This window comes from Anser brachyrhynchus, assembly GCF_964034855.1.
Source record: "Anser brachyrhynchus genome assembly, chromosome: 29".
Classification (NCBI taxonomy): domain Eukaryota; kingdom Metazoa; phylum Chordata; class Aves; order Anseriformes; family Anatidae; genus Anser; species Anser brachyrhynchus.
This window is the reverse complement of record NC_137722.1, coordinates 944,515-972,352: the sequence shown is the minus strand read 5'-3', so window position 1 is coordinate 972,352 and position 27,838 is coordinate 944,515. Positions and strand designations below refer to the sequence as shown.

Below are 27,838 nucleotides of genomic sequence, written 5' to 3'. Positions count from 1 at the left end.
AAGCTGAATTCCCCAGGCTTTTCCATGGCCTGCGCTGACTCGGTTCAGGTGATCGGGTAAGGCTTCCAGAGGTTGCAGACCTTGGCAACCCTTTCTGATAATGAGCTTATTTACAGCTGCCTTCATATTACACTAAAGCTTTAATCAAAACCCTTTTTAAATACAGTCTTTTACAGCTTGTGCTAGAACTGTTATAAAATGTTAAAAATCGCGGGAGAGACTACCATTGGTGATGACTGAGTTTACATTTCCCTTACAAAAATTGCTAAATTTCCCTACTGTGCTGCAAAAAGTGATCTTTGTGAAAAGAGTATGTCCCCAATGGACTTTGGTGCTGCTTTTACAATTCTCCTTAAGGGAAAAAAGTCACCGTAACCCACCTCTGGGGTGGGAGGGGGTATAGCCAAAACTCTCCCTGCTCCCTTTCTGCTTGACCTTTGTTTAGTCTAAAGCAGTTATTGTGCCATGTCTGAAATTCCTAATTCCTTTGCAGGAATAGTTTTGGGTTTTTGTTTGTTTTTACAAAAAAAAAATAGGTATTATAGAATTTTTGTTTCAGCTTCCATGCACTGTCTTTCTATGTTGAACAGGCCTCGTGCTTGTGCACTTCTGCGCTTTATTTTGGATTTGTACACAGATTTTTGTGGCGAATAAACGAGGGGGGGGAGGGAGCCTTTTCCTGAGGCGGGCCCTGACCAGGAAGCGCCGGGCCGCGGCCTGCCCAGACCTCCGCCGCCTTCCCGCTCTCGGGCCGGCAGCGCCGCTCTACCTCCGCCTCTCTATGGTTCCCCGTGCTCGGGAAGGAAGCGGGGGGGGAAGGGGAGGCGGGCCCAGAGCGGCCGCTCTAGCCTCCGCCTCCGGGGCTCTCCGCTGGGAGAACTCTATGGTGGGGATTTCTAGGCGGAGGCCTCCGCGGGGACTCTATGGTCGCAGCCCGCCCACCCGCCCCGTCCCGCGCGGCCCCGCCGCGGTTGCGATGCCGCCGGCGCCGCTTCCCTGAGGCGGAGACGGGCGCGGCGGCGGCGGCGGCTCCGGTTCTCCCCACGCTCGGCCACCACCGGCGGGGCCTGGCGGGCCTCTGAGGTAAGAACGGGCCGCGGGAGGCCGCCCCCGGGCCTAGGCCAGGCCGCGCCGCTCTCCTCAGCGGGCCCGCGGGGAGGGGGGCGGCGGCGGCGGGCGCTGAGGGGGCGCCCGGGGGGAGCTCGGCCCCTGAGGGGGCGCCCGGGGGGTCTCGGGCCCTCCTCGGCCTCTTCTTGCCCTGCTCGGCCTCTTCTCGGTCCCTTTTCGGTCCCTGCTCGGCCCCTTCTCGCCCTGCTCCCCGCTCGCACCCGGCCCCCCGCTCCCGTTCGGTTCCATTTATGCCCTAACAGCGGCGGTGGTCGCGGTTCCTTGGGGCTCGCTGGCAGAAATTTTGGTCGCCCGCTGGTCACCGCAAGGGGTTTTTTTTTTGTTTTTTGTTTTTCCCTTCGCGTGCACCTTGCTGAGCCCTCTCCTCCAGGCAGTGGTGTCGCGTTGGTTCTGGGTGAAAATTGTTTCGTAACCGTGCGTCGCTGCTGTTTGCCTCTCAGAAAGGCGAAGATCCCGCACACCGACATCACCTCTGCAGTTTTAGTCCGCGGGGTTTTATTCCTCAAGCTCCGTGTCAGTGCTCGCTCAGCTTCGTTTTGCTGTAGAAGGCAGGAGCAGGGGGGTGAGTGGAAGAAAACACATATGGAAAGTACTCCGCAAGTTTTACGGAGTATTTTTCTGCATGTGGGTAGTCTGGGATCCAAAGCTCCAAGTGGGGACGTTGACTCAGGTCTCCTCGCTGGCTTTCTGGCATGGACTCGTGGGATGCGCTGTCATTTGCTTCTGTCCTGGAAAAAACGGAGTTCTGTCAGGCCTCTGGATGAAAAAACTTTCCCAGAGTGTCTCAATTGCAGAATAAAGTAAAAAACATTTTAATTGTTGTGATATACACCAATATTTGACTGTCGATACTTAGTATTTGAGAACAAATTTCTGTGTCCGCTCGTCCTTGATCTCTGACTTTATAAAGTCTTTAAAAAAATCACTCGCCTCTTAAAATATTTAAATACTGAATTATAAAATGGACCTCTGACTTGTTGGATTTAAAAGGGCAAACCAGAATTTGGTTTCTTTCTTCAGAGGTCGTGCACTAGAGCTCGTGTCTCTTTGCCTGAACGTACAGCTTTTATCTTCCATTATTTTCTTCTTTGCCCCTAGACTGTGCTTTGAAGCTTCATCTGATTGTAGCCATGTAATGAGCATTTAACTAGAGACAATCGCCTCTCAGATAATTGTATTGTAAACAGACAAAACCCAAATAATAAGGGTAAGAAATCAGTACGCTGCTTACAGCTTGGACGCTGAAACAGGGAGTGACTTAAAATCTTCGGAGGATAGTTACCGCACAGGCTGCAGTGTGTCTGTAAGGGGACCTTCTTCAACGTTTTTGAGTATTTTTAGTGAAAGTTGTAGATTTTTTTTTGTTTACTTATTTGTTCTTTTTTGGTTGATGCTCCTTGCAGCCACGTTTGTAGCGGTTCCTGAGTGGTGGCTCAACCTGAGGGATGTGCTGCTAGGCGGGTGTATGAGAACTCAAACGTGGCCACTATGAAATGTGACGTTCCCGTTCCTCTTTGAGGTGGAACTCACATTTAAGGTGCAGTGAGTTTGTTTGGCTGCACGAGTCAATTCTCAGAAGTTTAAAAGTCTTAAAACAAATGCGTTCCTCATAGCGCAGCTGTTGCAGAATGCTTTGCAATTTAAATTACAGCACTTTGAGATGTAGCTGCGCAGAGGTGGCGTGTTTGTTCTGAAAAGCATCCCCTTACCTATCCTGTTATAAAAAATGGCTGTCCTACGGATCGGAGTGGTGTTTTGTGACTGGTAAAACATCAGGTGTTCCTTCTCTGAGTTCCCTCACGGTGGTGCTCCTGGTGGCAGAACTCTTCCTTCAGCCCAAAACCATGCAGCTGCTTTCAGCTGAAAGGCGCATCCTGTTGTTGGAAGTACTTTTGGCTGTGGTGGAAAACGGTGAAACCCTCGTGTGTCCTCCACCTTTGGTCCTTCTCTTCTAAACTGAAGACTTGCAGGCCAAGGTTTGTCACGGGACCTGTCTTTCTGAAGGCTGGTAGATGGTAATCACCGTTTCAGGTGCTTACAGGCGGCCGTTCCAGAAGAAACGTCACGTTTTTTCCAGCAGGAGAGGTTGTTTTCACGGGGTAGGGGCGTGTGGGGCTTCTTGGGTGACAGCCGTGCAAGGCCAAATAGCGTTTTGCTCCTTCTGGCTGGAAGGCACAATAATAATGTTCCCCTTTTATGGTCCTTATTTTGCTCAAATAAGCTAGCTGGATGTACAAAATAGCTGCTGGATGGACGTTGAGTGCAATTCTACAGAGAGCAAGCAGAGGGAAAGTAAACTTGAAAAAGCGCCTTTATCATGGGAAATATTTCATCTTTTTTCCTGTAAGTAGGACTTCACACCTCGGAGAGACAGATCAGCAAAGAGCATTGTGCGTTCGCCCCGGTTTGTTTGTTTTGAGTGGTTTTAGATCTATCAGTTTCATTGTTTCTTGCAGGCAATTTTGCTGCTGTTGTGAGTCTTACATGGGGCAGTAAGGCAGAGAAAAACAGTAAAAGGGAGGGGAAAGCAGAGAATGTGGTTTAGCACTACCGAAATGAATTGGGTATTGCTGTAGCACTGGAAATTTATTTTAATTTTTGCTGTTGACTGGATTTCAGTTTGACAGTGCCCTGTTTACTTGTAACATTTGCTACAGGCCCCATCTGCATAGGTATAAGGCGGAGATTTTCCTTTATAAAAACCCCGGACCAACAGTAGCAGGTATCCTTACACGTCCATGCCTTCCTTATGCATCCATGCATTTAATTCTGTTTGTTCCTTATCGCTTCGAGCTGTTTAAATTGCTCCGGTTCTCCATTTTTTGTTTTTAAAAAAAAAAAAAAGCCCGAACAGCCTCCGAGGCCTTCCAGCGGGCTCTGCAGGCGGCTGCAAAGCGCGCGTTGGGGCCGCCCGGCTTCCTCCGCGGCAGCGCCCAGCGCCCCGCTCCTGCAGAGGCGGCCGGGATAATTCGGAGGAGCCGAAGCTTTCCGGGGGGCTGGGAGCTCCCGTGGGTTCCCGAAACGCAGCCGTCCTTTTGCTGCCTCAGCTTAGATGGAGGGCGAATGGCTTTCCATTCGCAGGAAGAAGCCCGCTGGGAAGCTGGCTCGGTGGCGGGCGTCTGTGCCGTGCCGTGCAGGACGCGGCGTGGCGTGTCACCGAGCCGCCGGGGGCTCCTCGCTTTTTTTCTCCCCGCAAAGCCCGGTTTTAGTACCGGATCGGAGGAGTTCTGCGCGGGGACTCCTCAGATGAGTAAGGGTTGCAGGAAGAGGATCCTGGGCTTGGTGCGCGCTGACTTTTTACCCTCTAAGTATACGTCAGGCTGCGAGAGCTGTGGTTTATCTCAGTAGGGAAAAATCAATGACTCACATTTCCACAGAAAGAAATGTAATTTCCAGTCTCATAGCAACTGTCCTTTCAACAGTTTTAAACCTTCTGTGACAAAATGTTTAACACTCACCGATCATCTTCTAATGCTCTAGGCTGGTCCACCCACTCACCCCACCTAAAAGCATGCATTTTTACATCACCAAATCCCCCAATATTGGGGGGGGATTGCTGTCAAGTCGCGCTGAGCAGTTAAATATAAAATCTGAGAGAGGAGAGAAGTGTTAGCGGTTTTATTATGAAGAGGTGAAGTTACTTCTGCAGGGTTTGTAATTCAGATCCGTGTTCTTTATGCTTTGATTTTGGATCCCCGATTTGTTTTTGTCTCCCCTCAGATGTTTCGGTACAGGTTTGGTGGCAGCTCGGGTGAAATAGGGAAAATTATTTTCCCTTATGGCAGGGTATTCGCTAATAAAAACGCTTCGTTCGGGTTTTCTTCCTACTTCTCGCGATGTGGCTTGTTTTTGCTGAAACCCAGGAGATGCAGGAGATATATTGACAGTAAACTCCGGCGCGGCGTAGGTCTGGGCCAGGGCCAGCAGTCGGCGGAGCCGCGGGTGCTGCCGGGCGCAGCGGGACTCGGGTCCCCGTGGGTCGCCCCGCTCCGAACCCGGAGGGCCGGGGAGGTGGCATGCTAACGAAGCTAATTAAAACTGTGCCAATAAGGCTCAAAGCGGGATGCTCGGAGATTCGACGAAACGTCCGTGGAAGCCGGGCACCTGTCTCCGGTCCGCGTTTGTCGTGAAGTGAATTTAACTGGTTGCTTTTCTCGCAGCTGATTATGGAAGAGGTGCACAAGAGCAGCAGTAACAGCTCCGTGACGCCTTCACAAACAGCAGCCGTACAAGGTACAACACTACAGGCAGCTCAGCTCTCTCATATTGCTCAACAGGTAAAGCCTGGGCCAAATCTCAGCAAACATTTGAGGTAGTTAAGAGCCACGGTTTTATGCACTGCGAGCTGTACTCATCCGTGAATTTTAGAAACACGCGGAGAAGAAAAAAACAAACGGAGGTTGAGAAAAACGTACTTTGTTGATGGACGGCACAGTTAATGAAATGGCGTGTATTCAAAAGAGCAGAATTAATGCTAGTAAAATGCAAAAACGCAGCCCCACGTTTCGTTTAGGTTGTGTGTCCTCTGACACCATCATCGGCCTGACCTAGAGGAGCTGCTCGGTAATGAATTGAGGGCCTGGTGTTCTTTTTTTTTTTTTTTTTCTTCAGAAGAAGCATTTACAGCTCTTTTTGTAGCAATGGCAATTCTGGGTGCTCAGCACCATGGAAACACTTGGATTTTAGCCCAACCTGAATATATTTAATGTGATAAAGCACATGAAGTTGGAAATTTGACATAGTTTCCAGGAGGTAACATCACTTTCAGAGCGTTAACCTGAATTCCTCATGGTTCAAATTTCTGTATCTGAAAGAGCATCTTTTTCTAGGTAAATCTGCTCCCGTAGCCATGCAGCAGTCGTACGAAACAACATTTTGCAGCTTGTCCACTGCTTACCCTATGGAGGTGCTTTAGATTTTGCTGCAAAATGTAGATAACGACGTGAGGTAAAGACGGCAGGCATCCTGTTGTCTGTTTACAGGCTGTTTATCTGATCTGGTTTTATGTAAGGTTGCCACTGGAACTTAGTATTACGAGAGAAAAATAGTACTAAATAAAAAACTATCCGTCTGAGTTTTAATGATCCCTTCATCTTTTCATATATTCCAGATTAATAAAGCTAGTGAAGAAATTTGTTGAGGAAACTGGTTATTTGCTAATGCATCTACGTGTATAACTTTAATCAATTTTAAGTGCAAAGGCTTGTGCAAAATCCACATAAAAATACAAATCTGCTAGAATATAATTCTATTTTACATAATTTTATACAGGGGCTGCAGTAGTAATTATTAAGCCTAGATTTCCACTACAACATTAATTTAAATTGATAGTTGCAAAACATGAAAGAGTAAAATGTTAAAGAGATGTCATCACTTTTACGTGGAAAAATCTGCTCTTTGTTCTTCTTCCTTGGCCAGAGCTTCTATACCTTGCCTCCTTTATTTTCTTTCTGCTCTGATATCTTCCCTACAGCCCTTATGCCTTGAACTTTCTAAGTAGATGGGTCAGCTTTCGCTGTCCTTAGCTCTTGTGATTTCTTCTCTTTGAAGTCGTTGAACAATAGCTTCATAAAGGTTGCTTAAAAAAATCCAAGAGCACCGACTATGCACGTTAATCGTGCTGCTACCCTCCGAGTCCAAGACGCTCTTAAAATGGAATCTAAACTTAAAAAAGATAAACTGCCATAAGTGCGTGCCTTTATCAGTAAGCGTTGATGGAGTTATATGGAAGCAGTCACGCTCAGCTAGGCTCGGGGTTGTGGTTCTGAAGAAGTCTGCTTCGTTGTGGTTCATGTCGAACTGCGTGTATTTAAGTTGCAGCACTGTAATCATTTGCACATAATGCTACACACTTGATTTTCTCCCTAACCTGAGGCAAGTAACTGTTTCAGCCTTTTCATATGCAGATACGTATCTGAAAAATGTGCATCTTTAAAGGATAACTTCTGTGACTTAATTGGACTTAAAAGCAGCTTCTGCTAATGCATGTTCTCCACTAGTTTTCCTACATGTATATACATGTTCTGAACGCTGTAGAACGTGTGCTTTTGTTCATGAGCCTTTGATCTCTTGTAGATGTCTCTGAGAGGTCCTGCTCCTCTGACAGTTGTTCAGCTTCCTGGAGAGCAAGTCCAGGTCCAGGGAGTCATTCAGACAGCCCAGTCCTCTTCTGTAATCCACTCACCCCAGGTGCAAACAGTGCAGGTAACTACAGAACGTCTGTTAAACAACCAAGAATCCTGTTCTATGTGCATGAAAAGACTTGTAAAGGCTTGTCTGACTCAGCTAGGTCTGCCACAGCGCAGCCTCTCAGGCCCTACTGTGAGAGGCAGTAAGCACTCCAGTGAACGTGTTGTGGGGACACGTCATTCTTAATGAATATTTAGGCTAGAAATTATTTGTAGCACTAAAGTTGCCACTGGAGTTGAAACGAAACTTTATGACACCACCTCCCATGATACAAAAAACAAAAAACAAAACAAAACCCCCCAACTCCCTGGCTGGTGCTGCTAACAGGCACGCACCCGGTGTGTTTTAACCAAACAGGAGAGCGCAGAGTAACTCCGTGAAGAAAATGTGTTTGGAGCGGGTAGGCCCGAACGGTTGTGGATGGGCTGTTGGTTGTTCACCTCATGTATGCTGTGGCTCCGTTTCTGCGGTACCTAAGCATTCTGCTTGTGTCTCTTACTCACTTGCCATATGATTTTTTCACAAGCCACTTCAGAGGGGTGCCTCAGGGAGTTTACAGTCGAGGCTGCTGCTACTTCATTCAGTTCTTGGCTGCAGAGAGCCCTCTGGGCAGCATGACGCTGAAGTTAGATTGTGAAATAACTGTCAAGTGACTGGAAGAACTGTGCTAAAACGCATTAATTTGTCACCGATCCTTTGCGTTGTGCTTATCTATTCATATGACATTAAATTAATAATAAAAATGTAAACCTATAATGACTGCATTTTAAGCTGTCATTGTTCCTATCACATCAGATCAGGGAAAAGAAAACACTTTGCTTTGCTGGAAACAGTTCAGCATCTGCTCTACTAGGTCGCCTCAAGTCTCTTTCCTATCATGCTCCGATTGCAGGGTCCCCACTGAATATATTCTCGCATTTTTCTTAGTAATTTATGAAAGTTGTGGCCTTGTTGCTGAGAGGGGGGAAAAAAGTAATACACGAGCAACTTCTTAAAACGTTGTTGGTAGGTTGTTCTTTTTGTCTCTGTAGCAGCAGTTAAATAAGAAATGCTTTTCCCAGAGCCGTGTGCATTCTTGTTGAGTTTTTGTTGCTGGCACACAGATAAGTACGAATAAATGTTTTGTTAGTTTGTATTTTATAAGGAGCTTCAGGGAAAAAATGAACACTTGCCAACTGGATGAGAACACAGTGGAATAAGGAGAAAATTGTAGATAGTACTTTGCATATTTACTCCCTGATATGCTGCAGCCTTAAATATTATTTTCATTTGACTCCTATTCTGACCAACAAAATACACTGCTTCTCTGTCTACATAAAACATTTGAAGCATTTTATATGTTTGTCTTCGTACATAAATGGTGTTCCTGCTGCCATTACCCCAGCCTCCTTAGACAAATTTAAATGTGGGAGTGGCTCACCTTTTCAGACCGCATCAGCTCGTAAGATTTTTATGAAAATACTAAAGGATTCAATTTTTGCTATGGTATATATTTTAGGAGAATCTCTTGAGTTTTCTTTTTATAGGGAGTTAATAGGTTTGCAGCCTTTGGCTTCTAAAGCGAGTATGTTCTGTTTCATTATGACCTTACTAATGTATTTGGGAGTTGTTAGAAATATTAGATAGCAGTGAATCTAGAATTCCTTCTTTTTTTTTTTTCATTTATGTAATTAGCTGCATTTATGTGGTTTTCATGCTGCTTTAGCTCACTTGAAATTAAAATGTGTAATCTGTTCTGGGTATTTTCCTGTAGTGTACAGGATAACCACATGGAAAGTGTTTTTTAGGTATCTTCTTTGTCTGAGAGTGAAGATTCTCAGGATTCATCAGATAGCATAGGCTCTTCACAGAAAGCTCGGGGTATCTTAGCACGTCGTCCATCTTATCGGTAAGTGCTGTATGTGATATATTTTGTGCTGTTATTTGAAACCAAAATAGCACCTTTTTTGACAGCTTCCTATAGTCCAAGCTCTAAGTTGTTCTGTTTCTCTTGAAACATGCATTGGATCTGTTAGCTATGTTAGCTATCATTTGCCCCAGGGAAGCTTCTACTTAACCAACTGGAGATCAACTTCAAGATGATGTGGTATAGGGAAAATTGTTTATCAGCAGCAGTTTTACTCAGTTATGTCATTTGGCTGAAATGAGGAGTACAGTCAAATACTACAGTGTAGCATTTCAAGTACCACGTGTTAGACAGTCCGTGAATTTACCTGGTGCTGTTACCAGTGACAGAACAAAAGATCTAACTTCTAAACTTTTCCTGAGTAACCTATTCCTTTCTAGTTTATTCTGACTCTAGACGGAGCAAACTGGTTTTAATTGGATATACAAAGCTTATTCCTGAGAGAATCAGTAAAATCTCTTAGTAGGCCAGTTATAATCCCTGGAAAATGTTTATGATGGAAACTCTGATGCAGGTTTTACTGAAACGAAATGATGCAGTGGCAGTACTAGAGAAACTTCAGTGTGAAGTGTTTTTAGCCACATTTTTTCTGGAGATTGCTGAAATCTACTGTAAATGGTTCAGATTTTCATTACAGGTTTACCAGTCCAAACATCTAAGACTTTCAGAGGATAACGATTGAAAATCTGGAATTTGCACTGACTTGCACATACAAATATAAATTATTATGAATCAGTAGCCAACTTGAATTGCTCTTAGCTGATAAAATGATTCAAATAGTTAAATAAAAACCTAGAACTTAGTTTATCTACACAAGTGTAATTACAGAAAGAATTAGACAGTAACCTCATACAGAATTTTGTTAATTCCTAAAACTGTTTTATATCAAAATGCTAGTGTCCATGTGTGTAATACAAAATAGGGATAGTAATTTGCAACTGTTATTGCTGTAATTTGTAATTTTTGCCTACTACTGCAGCTGATAAACTTTTTTTTTAATAGAAAAATTTTGAAAGATCTTTCTTCTGAAGATACACGGGATAGAAAAGGAGATGAGGAAAGTCCCGGTGTCTCTACTGTTACGTCTATGTCTGTTCCCACACCTATCTACCAGACGAGCACTGGACAGTACAGTAAGTTGTACAAAATATGTGGACAATTTTTTACTAAACTTGCCTCAAAATACAGACTTTTTCTTTATTTGTTATATATTTGAGAGTAAGGTGAAACTCAAAAAGTTTGGTTATTTATCTTATAGTTAGTAAAGTTAGTATTCTTACTGCATGTAACTAGACTGGTGTCTAAAGACTGCAGATAAACTTTGTGGTTCGTTGTCTTAATTTTTGCATATTCAGACAAAGCATTCAAAGGATGGTGTAACGAAACACATAGCAGTCTTCCGGTGTTAGGTTTAGTCCGAATGTGAGGTCAGTAAAAATACCATTTTATATACCCAAAGGCTCTTCCCAGGCTGCAGGTGAATGCCTGCTCCAGCACCTGCAGCACCTGCTCTTCCTCCTTGTTCTCTGACCTTGGCGTTCGTACTGCTGTTCCTCACTTTTTTTTTTCCTTTTCCCCCTGCTCCTTTGCCTGTCTGGCATTTTTGCCCTTTCTTAAATAAGATTCCCCAGAGGAGCCACCAGCTCTGCTGTTGAGCTCAGCTGTGGCCAGCGGTTTGTCCATCGTGGAGCTGGCACGGGGCAGTCCCCGTAGCTCCCCCACTACCAACACCTTGCCACTTACACCCCAAACATTTAGTAAGAACAGCAACAAGATTTGGTAGTTGAAGGTGAGAGAAGAAAAAAGCCTTTCAAAATTGGGAATATTTTTCAGCAGCAGGTTGAGATACAGATTGGCGAATTGAAAGAGATGTATGTCCTACAGATTTACCTTTATCTGTATTTTTTAATTTACAGCTACAAATATTTTCATGCGTGTTCCTTTTTCTTTAAGTTGCCATTGCCGCAAATGGATTACAGCTGGCCGGCCCCGGTACCGATGGTGTGCAAGGTCTGCAGACGTTAACAATGACAAATGCTGGTGGTAGTCAGCCTGGGACAACAATACTGCAGTATGCACAAACATCAGATGGTCAACAGATACTTGTACCCAGCAACCAGGTGGTAGTGCAGAGTGAGTATGCCTTCTGGAAATGGTTAGAAATACTGATCAGTAACGCGAATGCATTTTTCTAACACTACTACATTTTGACGTCTCGCAATTTTCTAACACGTCTACATTTTGATGCAACAGCTGCATCAGGAGACATGCAGACGTACCAGATCCGCACCACGCCAACGACCACGTCCCTTCCTCAGACTGTGGTTATGACATCTCCTGTCACTCTGACATCACAGACAAGTAAGACGGACGATCCGCAGTTGAAACGAGAAATAAGGCTGATGAAGAACAGGTATGTAAGTGCACTTGGGCTGCTTTGATTTGTTAGCTTAGTGTGCTGAAATACATCTTCAAAGGACAAATTATCAGTCTTGCAAGCTAACGTTGCTGATTGTGCCGTTGGTATGGTATGCTGCATCCAGTGACTAAAAACGCTGGAAATTTAGTTCAAAACATGCTGCATGTTCTGTCCTACACAATTTGGAGAAAACTATTTTCTCCACTGCAGACTGATGGCCATGCATGCTACCAAATACTGCTAAATTTCATGCTCTCCACCTAAATTTTTGTAGATTTCACTTTTTGTTCCTGGTTGCAGTGCCAATTCTCTCCTCTTGTATTGGTCAGTACCATAACATTTGTAAAACAGAGAAATCTCTGATATAAAATAAACAGTTACTTCTGTTGCTTTGTTCCAGAGAAGCTGCTCGAGAATGCCGTAGAAAGAAGAAAGAGTATGTTAAATGTCTGGAAAATCGAGTTGCGGTCCTGGAAAACCAGAACAAGACTCTAATTGAAGAGCTAAAAACTTTGAAAGATCTTTACTGTCATAAAAGTGTGTAAGAAAAGAAGGTAAAACTTTTGTGGACTGTAAATTTCAGAGGAGAATTTTTTTTTTATACTGAATTTTTTAAACTAGATGAAAGGTCAAAAATGAAACTTTTCTACCTAGATTTCACAACTTAAAGACTATATAGATTTTATTTACAACAAGTTGGTGACAAAGTACAAAAAGGAAACAAGAAAACCTCACCAAAATTCCTGCTGGCACAACTGGAAACTTTATAAAGTCGAGATTGCATCTACAATAAAAGGACATTCATGTTTTACCAGACAGGTGATTAGAATTTCTTTGAAAATCTCTGCAAATACCTCTTGTAATGGGGGCAATATTTGGTAACAATTAAAATGTGGATGAAATGGAATCCTTGCCATAGTTAACATTATTAGTAACATTTATAACCAGTATATGTTTTGATTTCTTACTCTTTTTCAATCCTTACTTTTTCTTTCAGTTATTTGTATGTAAATATTTTTATTTTAACCTGTAAGTTGTTATTTACAGGTGCAGATGATAAAAAAGCTAATACTTTGCTAGAGGTATAAATTATGTTTACTCTTTTTCAGCTGACAGTTTAAAAGTTTTTCGTTTTGTTTTGTTTTTCCAATGTTTGCTGTGTTTATCAAATTTGGAAAGGATCTGCAGAAAGCAGTGAGAGGCCTAGTCCTGAAAATGTCTGAGGCACATTAAATAAGGTGTTGACTTAAGAGAATTCAACACATCCAATTATTTTAAAGTACAGTTTTGTAGAATGAGTAATGGTGAACGAAAGTTTCTGGAGAATGATTTTACAATAGTTCGTTCTTAGTTGCTGGGCATGATAAACATCTGTAATTGAAAACTAAATCGTGTGCTGATTATATATACAATTAAACATGCACTGCTTATTCTGTCTGGAGATTCTACTGTGCTTTGGAACATTTAGACCAAATAGAAGAACGATAAAAGAAAAAAAAATTGAAGATATATACCAAAGGGTTTAATGAGGTTCTAATATGTGGTTTATGTGCTGAAAGTAGTGCAAAATTTCCAGACTAATTTTGTAAGGTAAGCGATATTTTGCAAAGTAATGGTATCTTTGTAAGAAAATACTCTATTGAAAACAGGTAGATGGTTGGTATATTTTGTAGCTAAATTGTGATCTTTACAAATTCTGAAATTGAGTTTATATACGTATTTTGACAGTTTATATATTTCATTTTAGTAAACAAATGAAATATTTTGTGAACCAGATTTTCAAGCATATATTTTTATGGATAGTACAAAGTCAAATGAGATCCTCTTTGGTGTAGGAGATATTTGAATTAATTTTGTATGTCTGTAGGCAACTTACAAAAAACGGATCTTAACAAGTATTGGGAAAAAAGAGATCAGGGCTTCCCTCCCCCCCCCCCCCCCCCAGTTGATGATATCTGCATATTAGGTCTGATTGCTCAGAGATTCTAGTTTTTATCATTTTGATTTGTTTCAGGTGAAAGTTAGGTGTTTGACATGATCGGGACTCTTTTGGGTGTGGAACCTCCATTTGTGGAGGTGTTCAAAAGCCCTCTGGGACGTGGTCCTGGGCATCCGGCTCTAGGTGACCCTGCTTGAGCGGGGGGGTTGGACCAGATGACCTCCAGAGGTCCCTTCCAACCTCAGCCATTCTGTGATCCTGTGATTCTGTGAAATAGAAAAATGTGTATGCAGTGCTTATTGCATGAATAATAAATACACTATTTCCATAGTTAGGATTGAATCCTGCTTCCAGTTATGTCAGCGGGAATTGCACTATGGACTATGCTATTAAAAAGGTGTTAGAGCTATGTGTGTGTGTTGTGCTAGCTCAGATCTGAATGAAATTAAAAGATGTACTCACTCCCTAGATGTGTACTGCTTATCATACGGTCAGTCAGTATTTTTTATTTTACTCATTTTTGAATTAATGGGCTTCTTAGCAAGCAAAGCTCTTTGCAAATGGTATGAGAAAGACTGCATTCCACAATCACATTGTTAGTAGGCTATAATATTTTTTTTTCCTAAAGTTTATAAATATAACATTGTTACGGACATCATCCACAATACATTTTCTTTAGGCCAAACTGGAGTATATATTTGTGTTCTCAGTCATGTCAAAAAAGAACGCTTTTGTTTCACATCAAAAATAACGAGCAAGGTTGAGAAAGTCCTTACATTAGTAAACTGCTCCGCAAGAGGTGCTCGGTGCCTCCTCCTCTCTGTCAGTGGAATTTCAGGAAAAATGAACACCACGGGATGTGCTTAGCACCTCAGAAAATTGGACTTTTTTGCTGTCTGCCATCAGGTGTGTGTACGCTATTTGGCATATGTTTAAGAGGGTTTGACCTACAGTACTGAAACTAATTTGATAACTCCTCTGTATGGTATTTTGATCCTCACTGTGTGCTGTTGTTCCTTTACCTTCTTTTGTAATACAGAATAATAATAAAAAAAGCTATCAAGTGTTAAGACTGTATAAAATATGGTGGCCAATTCTTTCTGTATTCAGCAAGTGAAACAACTATGTAGTGCTGCCAGACATAACGTTAGTAAATTTTTATCCTCTTAAAATAGTGTTTGGGGAGAGCAGCTTATTTTTCATTATGGAAATATTAAACAGTAACATGGGTTTGCTCTTTAAGTCATCACTTACCATGAAGTGCTTATTTTGGATTTACTTCAAAATCTAGATGGTAAGAGAATAAAATCTATATCCTGAGAGTAAGAGGTGTAGTACCAAGTACTGTTCTGCTGATTATTTCCAAACAGAAGTACGTGCTTTATATGAATTGTAAATATTTGTCAAAACAATTAGATGGTTGCAGATTTTGACCTTGGTAAATAAAGTCGCCAAAATCTAATGCTGATGTTCCTTATTTATTGATCAATTTATTTTTAATTAACATACGACTGCAGCAGTTCTGACCAAATCCCTATGTTATGTAGTACCAGCTCTTTCCTGTGACCAAAAATAAATATTTGGTCTATGGAGCGGCATCGAGAGATTTTTTTCCCTGATGTATCCTTTCAGCAGCCAGACTGCTACATCACTAAAAATAAGTAATGGAGAATACCTTTTATCTTTCTGCTTTTTTTTTTTCTTGTTAAAGTTAAGCCTCTGTTAACTAAGAGCATTGTGTTGTGCTAATATTCACCCAGCAGAGGGAGTATCTCTGCCATCTACAAAATCGTGGTAGGAGTACTGAGTAATACCTAAGCTTCTGAAAGCTAGAAATAGGGTAAGAAAAAATATTTTCAGTAAGTAAAATTTCAGTATTTGTTTCCATTATTAGGGTCAAGGCTGTTATCATTCCCTCTACTTGTCAGCATGGATATTAAAGACAGAAGACAGAAAAGATGATAATAAAATTGCAAACTTTTAGGACACATACTTGGAAGTACTGGTAAATGTTTTTAATTAGCTAGATTTCATGCTTATAGCCTAAAACTATTATGTTACTGTGTCTTCATACATGTCCATCAGAGTAGCTTTTGACAGGAAAAAAACCAACTTAATGTAATCACACATTGTTGTAAGAATGCTAAGATTTTGCAATTCAGAGCAACAATACACATGTAATATGCTTCATACCTCAAAAAAGATGGGGGATATCACGGTTTGAAACCTTACATTCCTAGAAAATACGAATGGATGTATATATTAACTATTGCATGCGCTTTGCTTTAGTTCCTACATTTATAAGAAATAATACACCTCCAAAAATGTTTTTTTTTAAGGTTTTATACACATAAACATGCAGATTGGATAAAAACATGCCTTCTTTAAAAAAAAAGTCTTTTTGCTCAGAGATTTATTCAGAAACATGAGTTAGCTCCTCTTTGCCAAGTTTTAACAGGCAGACCGAACCTGTACTATGATGATGCAGTGGTTTGTCACTTTAGAAGGTCTACACGAACAGTATACATCTGACAGTCAGAAAGATCATAAGTGTAATGCTCACAGGATTCACAGCCTTGCCATTTAAGAGAAGTTGAGAGTTTATCCACCTCCTGTAGTGAGGTACACGGACATAGACCCCGGGGTATCTTTGTCGGCCACAGCCAAATCCGAAGCTAGTAACCCCTAGTAGATAGAATTTGTTGTCACTAGGGTGATAGCATGCTAACGGTCCACCGCTGTCTCCCTATAAATAAATAATACAAAAGACTAGCAACATACATTCCCTTCCAGGAACCAAGATAGAAATGTCAGTGATGTATCCACTTTTTAAAATTACTTTTTAAAAATCTGCCAAGTTACCTGGACAGTAATAAAGACAGTAATACATGAATAGTAGTACACAGGCCAATTAAGATAAAGATTTGTGATACTGAGGGACACTACCTTGACTAAAAGACCATGTCTATATTAGTTTCACTGTCTAAGTAAAGTTCTGTGGATGTTTTTTTGTTCTTTGTTGTTGTTTGTTTTTTAATTCTTTTTTTTTGGTACCTTCTCATTCTAAGGCTTGTCTCCATAAACTTTCTTATGTGTCAGTTGTTATCAGAATGTATTGTCTGCACAGTGTAGTACTGCAATTACCAAGAAACATAGTAATGAATACACAACGTTGAATTTTTGCCAAATTACTTGCTTAGAGGAAGAGTGCTGAGGAAAGCAGGAAGTGTATCAGACTAATGATACACTTATGAATATGCTTTTTTAATTATAAATGTCTCCATATCACAGCTGATGCCCCAACTTTAGCATCCTGGGGCTTTTGACCTGAGAATTGTCTTTTCTGAGAAAGAGATGCTGATTGCTCAGCATTGAAATAAAAATGTCACCAGTGAACCGTGTCACTTTTCAGTGCTGGTGCTGTCTTTCAGCAGCATAAAAACAAGCAAGATGCATGCGTACTTCACACACGCTGCATGTGTACAGTGATAACATACGTACTGTGTTTGTGTTTTCTCCTTTCAGTTCTGTTAACTTGTTCTTGTCTTTTGCTGAGTAACGCTGAAGTCTGTGTGTATTTTTCAGAGATGGGTGTTTCTTTTTGAATCACCTCTCTATTTATGATGCTTCTTTTCCAGTTTGATGTATTTTTTTCTTTAGCATTTGTGCCATTTTAATGAATTATGCTACAAATGCATCGTGATACCCCTGAGACTCTGGCTTAGTGGTGGCACGTTGGGCATGGTGTTGATTCTTACCTGACAGGTGTCAGTGCCTCCTGCCAGAGAGCCAGCACAAATCATGTTGTTGTTAATCATGCCTCCGTACACATCAGAACTGTTACACTCACTGTAAGGAATGATTTCCACCTGTGCTTCTTGTAATACAGATGGAGTTTTACCTTTAATGGAAGACAGCATATAGAAAGTAAAACATTTATGCTGTTGTGCATAGCCATTCTTACTGTGATATCTTTTTCCTGTTTTGATAGCTTAAACGTGCTCCTGTACGTGCTCCAACACATGCTAATCTAGAGATTGTGCCTGTTTCTAATGGATTCAAACTTAAGTAGGCTAAGCATTTGCTGACTTGGATTTGATGTAGTTTTTGCAGTTCTTATTCTGAAGAAGCATCAATGATAACAATACTGCTCATTAGCCTTGCTCAAAATGCCAGAGGTGACGTAATGAATAAGCTTATATGATCCTCAGCTGTCCTTGAAATTTTCATTCAAGATGCACACCACCAGCTGACACCGTATGAAGTCTGTGCTCATAGAGATTAAAGATAATTTGAGGGAGAGCAGCCACACCTAAAATATGTTGGGACTCCCAAGCTGATAATGCAGTGCATCACAACTGTTGTTTTTCAATAATAAAAAGAAGCTATTTATGCAGACAACATTGAGTAACTACTGTGAGTCTGAAAGTTGGGATACTTTGTCTTCCTTTTTTCATATTATCCATGAAAGAAGGGCTAAATATTTATGCCTTCGGTGACATCTGTGTAGTTCTAATCTGCTTTCAACGTAAAAAACACTGAAAGCAGATAGTCAATTGCAGAAGTATTTAATGATTTTGTGCGATGAGACTATAACCTGAATGGATTCAGTTCTCTCTCAGTGAATCTGAGGGACTGAAACCTAACGGTAGTTATGCAGCTAATAACTTGTTCAACGAAACAAGCAAACTTTTACCTTTTTCTGCTATACGTCCCCAACCACTTATAAAGCACTCTGTTTCCTGGTCGATATACAGGTAAATGTGTGCAGAAGGTAAGCAGATAGGCTGAATATAGTAACTGTAGTGTACAGCAGAATTAAGTTGAAATAATGCAATATCATTTTCAAATGTTTCTCTGTTGAATTCTGGGTGCACAGTGATGCTTCTAATACTTCTTTTTGCTGCATGTTTGCCATGTTTCCAAAGGTTGTGTGCGCCCAACACAGCTCTCCAAAAATATGGGTCCCTAAGAAAGAACGCAATCAATATGAACTTGCACGAACTAGTGTGCAGATTTTGCAACTATTTTAAAGGCTACAGAAAAGACAACAGTGATCAAGTAGCTGAAATACAGAATTGCTGTAAGTACAATTAAAAAGCCTCTTCTGAAGAGTTTTATTATCACATTGTCAAAGAAAGGTAAAGTGCCAATTTTGTTGGTTCTGTTAAACAGAAAAAAATAGAAGCAGTGTCAAAACTAATGAATTGTAATGTTTCTAATTTAAATATTGCACATTTTTTTTTGCAGTGAGCTTTACTTGTTTAAAATGCTCTATTAAGCAGAAAAAATGGAAACTCCTGGAAAAAAAAAAATTCCCCTAACAAAAACATCACCTAGATCAAAACCAACTGGCCCTTTAGCAAAAACAAAGGCTGTTCTGGACCAAGCCAGAAGTGCATTTCCAGGATTTCTTGATACTGACTTCTGAAGATGTAACTGCATCCCATGCTGGGCCAGCAGCAGACAACCCTGTGCTACTGTTACAGCAAAGGAGACAAACAGATCCTCACAGCTGTGACAGAATTGTAGTTTGGGTCTCTGTACTGGTTTTGTACTGGGGGAGCTCAGCATACCCACGTCCCATTGATTTACATTCTGTCTGAAGATACCAAAGGTGATGCTATGCTTTCCTCATACTTAATAAAAGCAGCTATTAGCGTGAATACCTACATCCGTCCTGTAGTGCAGTGGCCAGCGGTAAGCACTGAATTCTCATTAACTAAAGTTCCGCCACATATATGTGCAAATTCTGCACCAACGTGGTGAATCTGGAGGCTGACTGACCACGGCCATGCTCCAACCTCGGCGTCGTGTCCACCTACAATCCGGGATCCTGAGGTCCTGTCTATGAGTGGCCGCTCCCCACACTCTACAAAACAGAACAGGGTTAATTATAAGGCTCACACTGAAAAACAGAGCTTTTGGTGAGCTAGCCACGGGTGGTTTGTTGCATCTACAGTGCTACTTGCTGTGATTTTTTTAATGTTTCCTGCTAGAGCTCTGATTCCGGAGAGAAAATGTGGATATTTCCTTAGGCCCTGTGAAATGTATTTTATTTGGTTACAGGCATATTTCTTGCATTTGTGCTTATAGTGCACATCAAGGTAAGTGGGTTCCAGTCACTGCAGCTCTGTGAATTCATCAGATTTATGGATAGATGAAGTTTTTCTGTGTGGAGCTGTGGGAGGAAGCCGCGCAGCAATGGGGCACCACAGCCTCCCCCCCCCTCCATGCCCTCTCAGGTGCTTAAACCACCCACCGCAGCCATCTCAACACCCACTGCACTGACCCAGCACCCAGGCATACCACCAGGACCGTCCCAGGGGATCCGCGGGACCACCGCAGCGGGCACAGTGCCCACCAGCAGCAGGAGCAGCGAGGCGGTGGCCAACCTCTGCCGCATTCTCAGTCAAGGGCACAAGATGGCGGCGGGGCCCGGTGCGCGTTGGAGCTGCCAACATCCGCCACCGGCTCTGAGGCAGCAGCACCTCCCACCTGGGCTGTGGTGCACTGGGGACACCGTAAAGAAACTTCCCGAGCACAGAATGTTAATCATGAATCTTTTAATGCTGGTGAACACTGTTAGAACCAAGTGCCGCGCAGGGGCAGGTGGGCAGCCAAGTGAGCGAGAGGCTTTGTGTGTTATGTGGGGAGGCAGCCTCCTCCTCCCTCTCAGTACTCTGCCCTTTGTGAATAAATAACTTGCAGCTGAGCAAAGTTTATGTGTTAGAGGTTGCTTCTGCCTGCTGGTTTCGTAAGGCTGGAGAGCGAACAGCTGTGAACAGCCCAGGGAAAGGAGAGCGGGTGCCAGGAGTGCCCTCAGTGTGGCGGCCTGCCCTGTCCTCGTGGCAAAATATGCTTGGGAACACCTGAAGGAACTGCTTGCCAGAGAGACATGGGCAGAAGTTCCCTCAAGTAAGGAGTTAATATATTTATTTTGTCTGCCAAACTCTTGTGTTCTGTTGCCTTGCCAGCTTTGGTTCGAAGTGGCCCCAGGCAGGTCTGGAAGCGATGCGGAGGTGCCCGGTGTGCTGCCGGGGCTGCCCCACGGCCGGTGAGGCACCGTGCGAAGCTTTCGTGTATGCCCAGCACAGTGGTTTTAGTTTAAAGATGTTTAGAAAACCGACCCTCTTCTCTCATTTGATGTCTGAATCAGAAATTTAATTAAAGTCCTTAGCCACGTTACCTACATTTGTATGTCAGGATTAGCATATGTCGTTTTGAGCGCTTTGATTATGCCGAGGCGTTTCTGCGGGGCCAGGGGAAGAAGCTTCACAGTGTGGTCTGTGTTACTTCACAGCGTATCCGATGATGTGAGGCTTAACAGGCGTCCCGGGCAGCGGCACACTGATGTGTTGTAATTTCAGTTCTGAGAAGTTGGCCTGTTCGAGATTTTTCCGTATCTCTCTCGTTAGGCAGCAACCAGCAAACACGAGTTTCCAAGTTGGATAGCAGACTTGCTGCCAAAAATACCTCCAGCTGGAATGATCATCGGCCACGTGCTCTAAGAAATAGAAAACGCCTCCCTGGGGAAAACAAAGTCGTCTTAGCACTGTAGAAAGAGTGCATGCAGCAGGGCCAGGCGGCCTGCCATTGCTCAGTACCCACTGGTGCGCATGAAGCTCCATATGCTCGCCCCACACTATTCTCCCTCCCCTCCCTTTCCTTTTCTTATGTCAGTTGGAATTAATATAAGTGGGAAACTTGCACAGATTTAAAATGCATATTCCAGAAGCATGCAGGATGCACTTATTTGGTCCCTCTATTATTGCAGCAATAGTTACCATTTTGTTCAAATTACAGTTGCTAGCATGTTTTTTTTTTCAAAGGAGACTGAGAGGAATGTATAAATCCTACTAGAACTCATTGGGTTTTGACAACCCAGGGGATTGGGCTTGAAAATACCATTTTAAAGGCTGAACTTCTATCGCAAAAAAAACAGAACAACCCATCTCTCTTTCTTTTGTTTTTCAATTTGACTGATACCCTACAAGGAATGAGAGCATTTAATTAGATTGGTTTAGTCGTACAGGTAGATCAGCCCTTCTTCTAAGAGGCAAAGGCAATTTATTTAAAACACAGACTTTCAATCTTGATCAGAAAGCTCTTCACCAAAAGAAAACCAGGTGTTTGGGAGAGAGACAACAAAAACAGCAGGTTCTGCTTTAAATGGTATGCTGCAATTATGAATTTTGTGGCAGATCTAGGTATGTAGATTGTAACTTTTAGGGTTTTACTTTCGAGAATAGAACAGACTGGCCAGTACATTGCTACTGCTTTGCTCTGTTTAAATCTCATTTAACTAATAAACTGGGTCTGGTCTGTAAGCTTAAAAATATATACATATATTTGGTGAAGCACCTCTGGAATAGATCATAAAGGTAATAACATGAAAATTTTTCTTCAAATACTCACTGGTCTGAGCACTCGCAGTACTTCCTTCAAGGTGCTGTTCACGCTCTGCACAGAGCAGAGGACTAAGGTGCAGACGACGGCATCCACGGAACCACTGGGCACCTGATGCAGGTCTTCTCCAGCTGCTATGAGGAAGCGCTCGTAGTGGATGTGCTGGTTCTGGCTCATGCTTCTCGAAAGGCCTTGCTGGAAGTTGGGGTTTATGTCGGTGCATGTGACTTTGCAGCCTGGTGGGTAGAATTGGAAGTTAGCGCCACAGCCAGTTCCAATCTCCAGCAGCTTCAGCTCTCCCGAGGGGCCGGCAAAGTCAGGGAGATTTCGAAATAGCTCCTGCTTCTGCTTCTTTGTTTTCCTGTTGTGAATTGCAATGAGCTTCTCCAAGAAGAATGGAAAAAATATCTTCTTACAAAAGGGCTCCCATATGCCCAGGAATGATAGTAGGTAGATGGGCATGGCAAGCAGCGCAAGGCAGGTGCGGAAGAAGAGGATGCTGGCTTCTGTCATTGCCATCGTGAGGGCAGAGGATCCGTACGGAGCAAAGCTAGTTCTTCCCTGTGCTAGAGCCCTTGAAACTCAGACAGAGCTGCGTTCATGTACTTGCTGTGTTCCTCTTGAAGCGTATTCAGCTCTTTGGCTTGACCTGGTAGACTTTTTTCTAAAGCTGATTTTAAAGTCTGCTCACAGGCAGGGAAGGGAAAAACAGGACTGCATACCAAACAGTTACGGTAGTGTCCCAGCTCTGGCAAGAAAAGGAGCTGCCAGTTTGTTAAGTAACCTCGATAAATTGGGCAGTACAACCTTGTATCTAACCCTTGGCAAAATGTCATAAAATGCCCTAATGTGGTGTTCAGCAGTTTCAGATTACAGTTCATATCTCTTAAAGCAAACGTATGTCGTCTTTGGTGAGCAGAAAGAAGTTAATTTGAATGCTGGATATGCTGTAGACGAGTGTCTGATTAGGTGTTTGATTAACATTTCAGTAGAGATACGTTTATTTCTGAATTATTTACCACCCCAGTGTCGGTAGCTAAAGAAGCTGGATCAACTAGTCAGCTACCTGATCTGAGCTCCTTCGGTCTTTCCACTTCGTGGGCACCAAAATACTTCGGTACGTGAATTTGGCTCCTTTGCAGGGAATGATCTTGCTTTTCTTAGTTACCTTTCAGAGCTCTGATAGGAAACAATTAATTCAGTAATCACTACGTATAGTATGTAGCTTAGTTTTATTAACTTTATAAGCCTGAGTCAACAACACACGGTCTGTTTTATGCTAAATGCGTTCTGTAAAACTTTTTCAACTTTGCAATCACTGGTACTTTTTCCACAGGGCTTGGTAGCAGGGTAATTAGCCACTAGCTTTTAATTGCTCTGCTTCAGGTGAGCCCAGTATTGGGGAAGGAGGACTGTTTGTACCTCTCAACTTCAGGTCCCTCATTCAGGCAGTTCGGGTGTGAATTGCGCTGGGGAATGTTGTTTATCTGTTAAGTGAGAGGTAGCCCTGTTGTTCGATGAGTTACCTCCTCCCTCTAGTGGTAATAAAGCAACTACAAAATCCAGCATACAGTGGCCTCATTATTAGACTGCTTTATTAACAAACTCGCTTGTCATATCTTCATTCCTCTACCTTGTGGTAACTACATTAGAGAAACAAATCTGAACAATGGAATTACTTCAGATGTACTTTCTGCGTAGAGCACTTGGAAGTGTGTGAAGGACAAAATAGAGTCAAGAAGTGCATTATAAATATAATCTGTACTAGGCTTTAATTCTTTGCTGCTATACTGTAGGAAATCATAGAAAAGAGTCAACTGTGGCCAAGAAGGCAGCATCTTCTCTTGGTGTCCTAGAGGAGTTTAACTGGAAAACATTTCTAATGAAACTCATGGCTTTTAAAAAAAAGACAAAAAACATCTTACAGGTGTGATCTAGCTCACCAGGAGAGTAGAAAGTGAAGAGTTTAAGCACAGGTGAAACACACTAGCAGAGCATGACCAAAGGGCTCTGAGGACACAGCTGCCCTAGTAACAGAGAGCATTTTGCAGTGGAGATGAGGTTTCTGCCACTGGATTTAACAAAAACCAATTTTCTCCCAGTGTAAGAACAGTTTTTGGCTTTCCGGGTTGCTGTTTCGAGTTAAATCTGCGCTGATAACATCAGCATCTAATGGCCAGTGAGAACTATGTATGGCAACCTGGTGCTCTAATGAGCACTTCCCTGAATAAACAGAATTCCTGTCAGGGAGGACTTGCACTGGCATGGGTGAATAAACGCCCGCTTCTAAAGGTAGTTCATAATGGGAAGACTGAAATGAAAATGCTCGTACTGATGCAGTATCTATTATGTATGTGTCCTGTATTGGAAACATGAACGGTTGGGCATTATTCTCCGCCATTAGGAAATGTTAGCTCTCTGTTCTTGCTTGCATGTATTTTCTGTTCCCTTTCTTCGCTCTCTCCTTTCTCAGCTCTCTAAGATGCTGACTCTTTATTTTGTATTGTCTGAAATGTGTTTTCTGTTCTTCTTTCCAGTTTGCCAGGTCCTTGTGTGACAGCTCTATTTAAGAACTTTACCCAGAAAGCCTGTCTAACAAAAGGAGAGTGATTCCCGGTTTGAATGAGCTGGGTATGCTCACTGTTTGCCATGTTTTTCTTCTTTCTGGCTGCTAGCTGCTGTATATGGGTTGGCTGTAAGGGTGCTAACCAGTGAAAAACCTCATTTAAAGCATGGAAGGAGTGCTGAAGAGAGGTCCCGTGTCCTGCAGTGCTCACAGTCCTTTATTTTACTGCATACCCAATGATATGAGGACTAGAAGGGATCCAGTAAGGTGTGACATAAATGTGCTTTAAATTCAGTTCTGAGAAGTTAGTTTTCTCCAGCTCCTTCTGCGTCTCTCTGCTCAAGGAACACCCATCTCCAAAACACTTCCAGAGGGGGTCAAAGACCTTTTGCCAAAAGTAGGTCCAGCTGGAATGATCTGCAGCCACATGCTCCAAGAAGTAGAAAGCTCCACCCTGCAAAACAGTGCCATCAGAAAGGACTTAGGGCTTTTCACCTCCATAAGTAGAATTTAATTTTTTCCATGTTGGTAAATATGCTGCTTTTTATCACCTCTCTGAACACCAAGCCCTTTCCTAGATGTTATGCGGGCAAGATTTGTATTCGTTTTGGGCTGTGTGGTCTCTAAGACTGCCTCCCATTTGGTTTTCATTGAAGGTGGTGGCTGTGATGGACTGACTACAAGTTTACGGATGGGTGCAGCTTAGAGCCGTGCAAGAAGCTGTATGGTCTGGTGGCTAGGAACTGCTGCCACAGGGTTATCATCTCTGTCGCAACTGCCCTGGATGATCTCAGAGTAACCACTTTAACATCCTTGTGCTTCAGTTTCTCTCATCTGTAAAATTGCCGGGGCGATCAGCACTGCCTGCAGGTGTTCCCGGCCGTCTGCGTGCCTGGCAGCATACCAGCCATGCTGAGGAGGGAGAGGTAAAGCAGGCTGAGCTAGTTCTTTCCTCTGCAGGTGAAGCAACACAAACAAAAAGTACTTAGGAGTAGGTGCTGCGCAGGCCAGAAGTGCAACTTCTCTTGCGTTGTGTCTCAGTATTACAAGACAGAGGAAGGACAGCTTCTCTTGTGATCCCAGACAGGTCCACAGATCTCTCCAGCACAGTAACGTAAAGAAACTTGTAGGCAATGTCATGTGTCAAGTTACAGGCTAGGAAAAGAAAGAGGATTTGGCAGAAGGGAAATCGGACATGAGAGCACTTTGTCCACAGCCTACAAATCCATTCCCTGTGCCTGCTTCTCCCTCTGTGCATGGTGGTTGTTTCTGCAGACGACTCTTCCGATGCTGTTGAGATGCACGAGGATCCCCCCTGGTTACACACTTCCCAGGTTAAACAACTTGAAATCCCAGCAGTTGTGGAGGCAGGTTTTGTTACAATTTCAGCTTCACTGTTGTCAGACATTTCAACAGCAGCAGTTAGGGAGGGCCCTGGAGCTGGTGCCCTTTTAAGTGGGCCATGTACGACAAGAGGGCAGGTGGATCCAGAAACCAGGCACGCTGTATTTCTGCCCAGTTTGCTCTGTGTGGCATCAGCTCAATGGTTGTAAGTGACGGCCTATTTTTAATTTTCATTAACCTAGAATTAGGAGGGATGGTAAGGGTTCAACCTGTTGGACTCTAACCATGGTTCCTCTGCAACCTGCAGAATAAGAATAGGATTGTTCATGTTTGGGGAAAAGGTACTCGCACACCAGACCACAGCAATGCTAGTTCCATGACAGTCTTTTGCCCTATGCATGCAGTGTGGTTTGAAATCTTTGGAATAAACAAGAAATTCTTATTGCTTGTCTTAACAAACAGTCAACATGAACCAAGGACACATTTTCAAAAATATTAAAATGACCTAGGTGCTGACATCCAGTTTCTGACTTCATTTGGGTTCTCGGTCCTGATAACTTGAAAAGATTTAGGAACAAAGGTCCGTTTGATAATCTCTGAGATTTTCAAACCTAAGTAAATGGAAGGAATGGAAGTTTTCTAACAAATCATGAAGTGGCTTATACAAAATTAATGTGAATTTGGATTTAAAATAAATATTTAAATACGACTACAGCTTTTAGGGCTTTTCTTATTTTTATTATTGCTTATTATTTTTAGTTATTTTATTATTGCTTGAATTTTTGGAGGGAGCACTCGTTTTTTACGCTGTAAACATTCAGCAGTCGGTAGGGGTTGCAGCGTTGTCACTGCGTGTGTATTTAACCGAAACTGCCTGCTGAGGGGGAAGGAGTGGATAAACCCATCTTCCCGGGGGCTGAAAAAGCTGACGGGTGCTTTTAAACTCATCCTGGACCTCGTGCAGGCAGTTCCATCTATCCCACACGTGGGCCAGCATGGGGGAGTTGGCTCCTCGTGACACAAATCGCCCTTTTCTCCCTCGCTTACCCGCCTGAGCACCCGCAGAACTTCGGCCAGGACCTTCCGGACGCTGCTCACGGAGCACAGCACCAGGGTGCTCACCACCACGTCCATGCTGCCGTCCGGAATCTGATGCAGGTCCTCGCCAGAGGCAACCACCGACCGCTCGAGCTGGAGGTGCCGGTTCTCCGAGAGGCTCTTGAGGAGGAACTTGCTGAAGTTGGGGTTAGGGTCGGTGCACGTGAGCCGGCAGCCTGGTGGGTAGAACTGGAAATTGGTGCCGGTGCCCGTGCCAATTTCCAGCAAGGTGAGCTGGCCCGAAGGGCCTGCAAATGTTCGCAGGTTGCTGAACAGGGCTTGTTTCTGCTTGTAGACTTTATGGTTGTAGGCTGGCGCCATCTGAGCCATGATATACGGAAAAACTTTCTTATAGAAGGAGTCCCACAAGCCCAGGTAGGTGAATACGTGCGCAGGCAAGACGAGGAGCTGGACGCAGCTCTGCAGCAGGGAGGCGAGCACCATCTCTGCGGAGCTGGGCGTGCAGGGAGCTCAGCTCGCTCTGCCTGAAGCTTTTCCCGGTGCCAGAGCTACCTCTGAACCGGATATGTCTGCCTGGCTGGCCACACTCCAAAATGTGTCTTAAAGAGGCAGCGCTGCGGTCCTACCAAACTGCTGGAAACATCTGAGAAGGGAGGGGGGTGCCAGCCCCGCTGAGCACCTCTGCTTCGCCTAGCAAACACGGGAGGCTGTGCTCCTAACTGGACAACTTGCTTTGAAGGCATCGCTCGTGTGCTGAGGACGTGCTTGAACGTTTAACTGCGTTCAATCTGAAAGCTCAGATCCTGCCTGCTTCCAGCCTGCTGTCTGGCAGAAGCGGCTGATCCAAAACCTCATGCGTGTTTTGCCTATCAGGTTTGT

General features: G+C 43.2%; 4 protein-coding genes across 7 annotated transcripts; 1 reads left to right on the top strand and 3 right to left on the bottom strand.

Moving 5' to 3' along the window:
• The first annotated feature begins 8 nt into the window (after positions 1 to 8).
• On the top strand, positions 9 to 15,043 carry ATF1 (activating transcription factor 1). 3 transcript variants are annotated; one of them, XM_080570780.1, is made up of 8 exons: positions 9 to 56; positions 5,289 to 5,405; positions 7,204 to 7,332; positions 9,105 to 9,205; positions 10,226 to 10,356; positions 11,177 to 11,356; positions 11,477 to 11,636; positions 12,043 to 15,043. In XM_080570780.1, exons 2-8 carry the CDS (start codon positions 5,295 to 5,297, stop codon positions 12,185 to 12,187), a joined length of 957 nt encoding a protein of 318 aa, XP_080426906.1. In that variant the 5' UTR covers positions 9 to 56; positions 5,289 to 5,294; the 3' UTR covers positions 12,188 to 15,043. The 3 variants fall into 3 exon arrangements, with proteins under 3 accessions (XP_080426906.1, XP_080426905.1, XP_080426907.1); XM_080570779.1 differs by lacking the exon at positions 9 to 56 and adding an exon at positions 825 to 1,083; XM_080570781.1 differs by lacking the exon at positions 9 to 56 and adding an exon at positions 827 to 1,083 and having other exon boundaries at positions 5,289 to 5,361.
• A 531-nt stretch (positions 15,044 to 15,574) lies between these two features.
• TMPRSS12 (transmembrane serine protease 12) lies at positions 15,575 to 20,039 on the bottom strand. 2 transcript variants are annotated; one of them, XM_080570783.1, is made up of 5 exons: positions 19,900 to 20,039; positions 19,255 to 19,453; positions 18,278 to 18,549; positions 17,340 to 17,482; positions 15,575 to 16,327 (listed from the first exon to the last, which is right to left on the bottom strand). In XM_080570783.1, exons 1-5 carry the CDS (start codon positions 19,985 to 19,987, stop codon positions 16,091 to 16,093), a joined length of 939 nt encoding a protein of 312 aa, XP_080426909.1. In that variant the 5' UTR covers positions 19,988 to 20,039; the 3' UTR covers positions 15,575 to 16,090. The 2 variants fall into 2 exon arrangements, with proteins under 2 accessions (XP_080426909.1, XP_080426908.1); XM_080570782.1 differs by having other exon boundaries at positions 19,891 to 20,016.
• A 92-nt stretch (positions 20,040 to 20,131) lies between these two features.
• Positions 20,132 to 23,063, bottom strand: LOC308184072 (thiol S-methyltransferase TMT1A-like). The gene is made up of 2 exons (XM_080570788.1): positions 22,000 to 23,063; positions 20,132 to 21,110 (listed from the first exon to the last, which is right to left on the bottom strand). Exons 1-2 carry the CDS (start codon positions 22,507 to 22,509, stop codon positions 20,874 to 20,876), a joined length of 747 nt encoding a protein of 248 aa, XP_080426914.1. The 5' UTR covers positions 22,510 to 23,063; the 3' UTR covers positions 20,132 to 20,873.
• A 145-nt stretch (positions 23,064 to 23,208) lies between these two features.
• Positions 23,209 to 27,823, bottom strand: LOC308184071 (thiol S-methyltransferase TMT1A-like). Its single transcript, XM_080570787.1, has 2 exons — positions 26,948 to 27,823; positions 23,209 to 25,010 (listed from the first exon to the last, which is right to left on the bottom strand). Exons 1-2 carry the CDS (start codon positions 27,440 to 27,442, stop codon positions 24,774 to 24,776), a joined length of 732 nt encoding a protein of 243 aa, XP_080426913.1. The 5' UTR covers positions 27,443 to 27,823; the 3' UTR covers positions 23,209 to 24,773.
• Between the last annotated feature and the right edge of the window lie 15 nt (positions 27,824 to 27,838).

What these genes read in the sequence shown, in the direction of transcription:
- ATF1 (XM_080570780.1), top strand. Translation starts at nt 5,295, where the DNA reads ATGGAAGAGGTGCACAAGAGCAGCAGTAACAGCTCCGTGACGCCTTCA. An exon ending in CAACCAGGTGGTAGTGCAGA is followed by an intron (nt 11,357 to 11,476) that starts GTGAGTATGCCT and finishes TTGATGCAACAG; the next exon opens with CTGCATCAGGAGACATGCAG. An exon ending in ATAAGGCTGATGAAGAACAG is followed by an intron (nt 11,637 to 12,042) that starts GTATGTAAGTGC and finishes GCTTTGTTCCAG; the next exon opens with AGAAGCTGCTCGAGAATGCC.
- TMPRSS12 (XM_080570782.1), bottom strand. Translation starts at nt 19,987, where the DNA reads ATGCGGCAGAGGTTGGCCACCGCCTCGCTGCTCCTGCTGCTGGTGGGC. An exon ending in CCCCTGGGACGGTCCTGGTG is followed by an intron (nt 19,454 to 19,890) that starts GTATGCCTGGGT and finishes TCTGTTTTGTAG; the next exon opens with AGTGTGGGGAGCGGCCACTC. An exon ending in GGGACGTATAGCAGAAAAAG is followed by an intron (nt 17,483 to 18,277) that starts GTAAAAGTTTGC and finishes CTTCCATTAAAG; the next exon opens with GTAAAACTCCATCTGTATTA.
- LOC308184072 (XM_080570788.1), bottom strand. Translation starts at nt 22,509, where the DNA reads ATGGCAATGACAGAAGCCAGCATCCTCTTCTTCCGCACCTGCCTTGCG. An exon ending in TACTGCGAGTGCTCAGACCA is followed by an intron (nt 21,111 to 21,999) that starts GTGAGTATTTGA and finishes TGTTTTCCCCAG; the next exon opens with GGAGGCGTTTTCTATTTCTT.
- LOC308184071 (XM_080570787.1), bottom strand. Translation starts at nt 27,442, where the DNA reads ATGGTGCTCGCCTCCCTGCTGCAGAGCTGCGTCCAGCTCCTCGTCTTG. An exon ending in TTCTGCGGGTGCTCAGGCGG is followed by an intron (nt 25,011 to 26,947) that starts GTAAGCGAGGGA and finishes ACTGTTTTGCAG; the next exon opens with GGTGGAGCTTTCTACTTCTT.